Source organism: Chlorella variabilis, assembly GCF_000147415.1.
Source record: "Chlorella variabilis unplaced genomic scaffold CHLNCscaffold_18, whole genome shotgun sequence".
Classification (NCBI taxonomy): domain Eukaryota; kingdom Viridiplantae; phylum Chlorophyta; class Trebouxiophyceae; order Chlorellales; family Chlorellaceae; genus Chlorella; species Chlorella variabilis.
The window spans coordinates 1,018,351-1,023,701 of NW_005435070.1; the positions used below are offsets into that span (position 1 = coordinate 1,018,351).

At 71.8% G+C, this 5,351-nt stretch overlaps 1 protein-coding gene across 1 annotated transcript in view; it reads right to left on the reverse strand.

Annotated features, from left to right (window-relative positions):
- Nucleotides 1-5,351, reverse strand: part of CHLNCDRAFT_137194 (hypothetical protein) — a gene marked incomplete at both ends in the record, with an annotated part of 7,434 nt that overhangs the window by 595 nt on the left and 1,488 nt on the right. The window contains 13 exons of the mRNA XM_005845437.1: nt 105-267; nt 506-628; nt 900-1,008; nt 1,322-1,470; nt 1,651-1,843; nt 2,070-2,164; nt 2,500-2,613; nt 2,886-3,190; nt 3,430-3,599; nt 3,781-3,937; nt 4,153-4,354; nt 4,540-4,690; nt 5,045-5,142. Coding sequence (XP_005845499.1) covers nt 105-267; nt 506-628; nt 900-1,008; nt 1,322-1,470; nt 1,651-1,843; nt 2,070-2,164; nt 2,500-2,613; nt 2,886-3,190; nt 3,430-3,599; nt 3,781-3,937; nt 4,153-4,354; nt 4,540-4,690; nt 5,045-5,142 — 2,029 coding nt within the window. The remainder of the gene's footprint in view (nt 1-104; nt 268-505; nt 629-899; nt 1,009-1,321; nt 1,471-1,650; nt 1,844-2,069; nt 2,165-2,499; nt 2,614-2,885; nt 3,191-3,429; nt 3,600-3,780; nt 3,938-4,152; nt 4,355-4,539; nt 4,691-5,044; nt 5,143-5,351) is intronic.

A 5,351-nucleotide genomic window follows, 5' to 3' on the forward strand; every position in this document is an offset into this window, starting at 1 on the left:
ATGTTGCACGTGGCAGCCGGTCCGGCCCCCGCCGCTCCACCCAGGCTGCACCACCACCACCACCGCCCCACCCCGGTAGCCCACTCTCCCCCCTGACCCCTCACCCGACTCCTGCAGCTCCATCCGCATCTTCTTCTCCGCCAGCCGCTTCTCCACGCGCCGCGCCTGGAGCTGCACGATGCTCTTGATCTGCTCGCGGCGCAGCCCCTGGAACACGATGAACTCATCGATGCGGTTGATGAACTCGGGGCGGAAGTGCATACGCACCTGCGGGGGTGTCGGTGGGGGGGTGGGTGGGGGGTGGGGGGTGTCAGATGCGAGAGCGCGTGCGCTAGTGCGGGGCACATCGGCGTGGGTGGGAGGTGGCGGGGAAGGGTGGGGAGACGGGGAGGCACCCAGGCCGAGGGGCGGCCGCGCGAGGCGGAGCCCGGAGCAGGCAGCGGGTCGCCCCCGCCCCGCGCGAGCCGACGGGGAGGCAGGGGTGGCTGCTCGCCTCCCCGCCCACCTGCTGCGTGACCTGGTTCTTCATGCTCTCAAAATCGCCGTGGCTCATCGACTCGAGGATGGTGGCGGAGCCGATGTTGGAGGTGAGGATGATGACGGCGTTCTTGAAGTTGACCACCCGCCCCTGCGGCGCAGCGGGGAGGGGAAAAGGATGGGGTGGAGCGGCAGGCGGGCAGGCGGGCATGCATGCATGCAGGCAGGGGTGTGCAAGGGAGGCCGGCAGGCAGGGGTGCGCAAGGCTCGCAAGGCTGGCGGTGGGCTGGGGGCGGGCAGCGAGCAGCAGCACCCAGGCAGGGGCGTGCACGGCGGCCAGCGCGGCATGAGCGGGCGCTGCATGGGCCCACAGCCCAGCCCGCGGCAGGCGCGCCCGGCTGGCGCTGGCGCAGGCGCCCAACCTGCGCGTCTGTCACACGGCCGTCATCCAGTATCTGCAGCAGGATGTTGAACACGTCGCCGTGCGCCTTCTCCACCTCATCGAACAGAATGACGGCGTAGGGGCGCCGCCTGCGGGCAGCAGGAGCAGGGGCAGGGGCAGAGGCGGCGGCAGAGTCAAGGGCCGGCGGGGGCAGGGCGGCGGGAAGGGAGGCGGGGGTAGGGCGGCTGGCGGCTGGCAGGGCGGGCGCGCGGGCGTGCGCCGCCAGCCGCAGCGGGCGCAGCAGGGGGACGTGCAGGCCACTTCCCCGCCCCGCCGCCTGCTCACGCCGCATCCCGCGCCTGCCTCTCCACACACGCGCGCACCAGAGCAGGCCTCCCTGCCCCCACACGCGCTGCCGAGGAGGCCGCGCGGCCGCCGCCCCAGCCCCCTCCCGGGCCTCACCTCACCGCCTCCGTCAGCTGTCCTCCCTCCTCGTAACCGACGTAGCCCGGGGGCGCGCCGATCAGGCGGCTGACAGTGTGCTTCTCCATGTACTCGCTCATGTCCAGCCGCACGATGGCGGCCTCGGTGTCAAACATGTATTCCGCCAGCTGCGGTACATGGAGGCGGTACGCGAGGGCGGTACAGGTGGCGCGGGTCAGCGGCGCGGCACGGTGGGCTGGCCGCAAAACGCAAGGGTGGGGCGGGGCTGACGAGCGGCAAACCGGCGGCGCGAGTCTGCCAGGCCGTCCCCCGCCCCACCCCGGCTGCCTGCCTGCCTTCCAACTCACCGCCTCCTCGAGCTCTTTCTTGCCCCCCCCGCCCGGGCGCACGAAGAACAAGGAGGAGACTATGCGGCGGTTGGGGTCCAGCAGGCCGGCCCGCGAGCGCTGGATGGCGTCGGCCACTGCCTCCACCGCCTCCTCCTGCCCAATCACCCGCCTGTGAAGCTCGTCGGCCAGGTGCAGCAGCTTCTCGCGCTCGCTGCGGCAGGCGGGGCGGCAGCGGCGGGGTGGGTCGGCATGTCAAAGTGCAGGCAGGCGGGCACATAGTCAGCATCTGCCGTGCCAGAGTGCGCTCGCCGTGATGCGCCGCACGGCAGCGGCGCAACGGGCCACCCGGCCCGCCGCGCGCCGGCCAGCCAGCTACGTGCACGCCCAGCGAGGCGCGGCGTGCGCCTGCCGCCCGCCGCGCAGCGCCAGCGCCTCACCTGGCCTTGAGGGAGGAGACCGGGATGCCGGTCCACTTGGACACAATCTCTGCAATGTCCTCCTGCGTCACCTCGCTGTGAAGCATGCGGTTGGTCTGCAGAGGGGCAGGCCGGGGCAGGGCGGGGAGGCGGGCGGGTGAGGCGGGCGTGGAGGCAGGCAGGTGAGGCAGGCGGCCAGCAGAGTGGCACAGCGGATGGCTGGCAGATGGGGGGGGCAGCCGGCTGCGCCGGGCATGCGAGGCGGCGCCGCGTCACCACCCCATGGGGGGTCGTCCCCACGGCGGCGCGGCCTGCTCGCGCCTGCAGCTGGCGCCTCCACCCTCCAGCCTCCAACCACAAACCGCCCCCGGCCCTGGTCCCCCCTTACACACCCACACCCACACACACTCTCTCTCTCCACCCTGCAGGGCTGCAGCTGCCGCCCTCTCACCGACTCAGCCTGGTCCAGCTGCTGCTCCGCCGCCACCAGCTGCTTCTGCAGCTCCAGCAGCGTGCCGTACTTGAGCTCAGCGGCGCGGTTGAGGTCGTAGTCGCGCTCGGCGGCCTGCGGGGAGGCAGGGGCAGGTAGGGAGGGAGGCAGGGAGGCAGGGAGGCAGGCAGGGGGCGTGAGGGTGAGGGGGTGGCAGGCCATGCAGGCCATGCAGGCAGGCATCGGGCAGCCCGCTGGCTGCTCCCCCCTGCCCCTCTGGGGCCAGCGGCAGATGGCCCCTCCCATGCAGTCCCCCTGCCCGCCCGGGAGCCGGCTGCCGCCACCCGCGCCCTCTCCCCGCCCGCGCCCTCTTCCCGCCCGCGCCCTGTCCCCGCCCGCCCGCCCACCTGTATCTCGATGTTCACTCGGTCGATCTCGCCCTTAAGCTGCTGCACCTTGCTCATCTCGTCCCGCTCCTCCTCCCACATCGCATTCAGCTCCGCCTGCTGCTCCTTGAGCGCCGCCAGCTGGGAGTCGAGGCCCGCCAGGCGCTGCCGTGCGCCGCGGTCCGTGTCGGCCGCCTTCACCAGGCTCAGCCGCTCCATCTCCAGCTGCAGCACCTTGCGGTCCACCTCGTCCAGAGCCAGCGGCTTGCTGGTGATCTCCATCTTCAGCTTGGCAGCCGCCTCATCAACCAGGTCGATCGCCTTGTCTGCGGGAAGAGGGGGAGGGGGCGCAGCAAGGGGTGGCAGGGGGCGGCTGGGTGGTGGTGGTGGTGGCGGTTGAGTGGTGGTGGTGGCGGTTGCGAGGGTGGATGGGCGGCCGGGGAGAAGGGAGCCAAGTGGGGGCGGCGCGGCTGGTAGAACAGGCCCATGGGCACGGCCCAGCACGCCCCAGCACACACAGCACACACAGCACGCCGCACCCAGCCTGCCGCCGCCGGCCACCCACCCGGCAGGAAGCGGTCTGCGATGTATCGGTCGCTCAGCACCGCCGCCTCTACCAGCGCCGAGTCGGAGATCTTGACGCCGTGGTGCAGCTCGTAGCGCTCGCGCAGGCCGCGTAGGATGGAGATGGTGTCTGTCACCGAGGGCTGGTCCACGTAGACCTGCTGGAAGCGCCTGCGGGAGGGGGAGGGCAGCAGGGGACAGGAGCCGGTGAGGTGTGCGTGCACGGCAGGCAGGCAGGGAGCGCTGCGGGCGCTGCGCTGTGTCCAACGGCGGCAGCAGCACGCGCGGCAGCCAGCCCGCGGTACAACCGGTGGTACGGTCAGCGGTACTGTAAGCGGTACGGGGGCCCCACCTCTCCAGCGCCGGGTCCTTCTCGATGTACTGCCTGTACTCGTCCAGCGTGGTGGCCCCGATGCACCGCAGCTCCCCGCGAGCCAGCATCGGCTTGAGCAGGTTGGAGGCATCCATGGCGCCGTCGCTCTTGCCCGCGCCCACGATGTTGTGGATCTCTGCAGTTGGGTGGCGCAGGCGCAGGCGGCAGGGGCGGGGATGCAGGCGGGTGAGGCAACCAGGGCCGCGGCAGAAGAAGCAGTACAAAGGAGGGGCGGGCGCGAGGGGCGGGGCAGAGGCAAGCGCCCTGGCTGGTCTGGCTGCCCAGGCCTGCCCACCCCGTGCGCCAGCCAGCCCTCCAGCCAGCCAGCCCTCCAGCCACCACACCCCATACCCAGTCCCACCCCCAGCCCCACGCCCAGCCCCAGCCCCACCCCGTCAATGACCAGCGCGTCCTCACCGTCGATGAACAGCACGATCTGCCCCTGCGAGTCCTGCACCTCCTTGATCACCGCCTTGAGCCGCTCCTCAAACTCGCCGCGGTACTTGGCGCCCGCCACCAGGGCGCCGATGTCCAGCGCGATGAGCGCGCGGCCCTGCAGCGCGGCAAATGCTTCTGGTGGTTGGCTTTTTTGGCCTTGCTGTTGCTTCCTCCCGGCTCTTCCCCTCCCATTTTTAACTCCCATTCTCAACTTCAAAAACGGTGTCTGAAGTGGCGCATCTGTGGCACCACCATGGCTGCTGCAGCGCTGGAAACCGACCGACCGACCGACCGACTAACCTGCAGCGAGGCGGGAACGTCCCCCGCCACGATGCGCTGCGCCAGACCCTCAGCCACCGCCGTCTTGCCCACGCCGGGCTCGCCGATCAGCACCGGGTTGTTCTTGGTGCGGCGGGACAATATCTGGATGGCGCGCCGCACCTCGTCGTCCCTGCAGCCACGCGCCGGCGCCAGCGCAGTTGGCAGGCACGGCGGCGCAGGCGGCGGCGGTGAGCGGGCGAGAAGGCAGCAGGGCTGGGAGGGTGGCGCCCGTGGGAGCGGCATGGGCAGCTGCCGGCCGCGCGCTTTCCTCCCTCCATCCCGAGCCCAGCTCTGCCCTCTCGCCCCGTCTGCCAGCCCCTGCCCCCCGCTGTCCTGCCCCCCCGCGGTCCTGCCCCCGGCTGTCCTGGCCCCGGATGCCCTGCCCCCAGCTGCTCTGCCCCCCTCCCTCCGCTGCAGGCTGCGGCCTCAGCCTCAGCCTCAGCAGGCTGCGCTGCGCAGCCCCCAACCCCAACCCACCGCCCACCTGCCGATCACTGGGTCCAGCTTGCCCTCCCGCGCCGCCTGCGTCAAGTCCCGCCCGTACTTGGTCAAAGCCTCGTACTTGCCCTCAGGGTTCTGGTCCTGCACGCTGCGGGGAGGAAAGGAAAGGGAAGGAGGCGGGAGAAAGCAGGGGGGGTGAGGGGTACGCGCATCGTGCGGTCAGCGCGGCGCATGCATGTATGATGCAGAGGGGTACAAGCAAAGCAGCGCTGGGGAGGGAGCGGGGGGCGGGCGGTGCGGAGAGTCTGGCGAGGCCGGCGCAGATCAGTGCCGGTGCCGCGCCCCTGGCG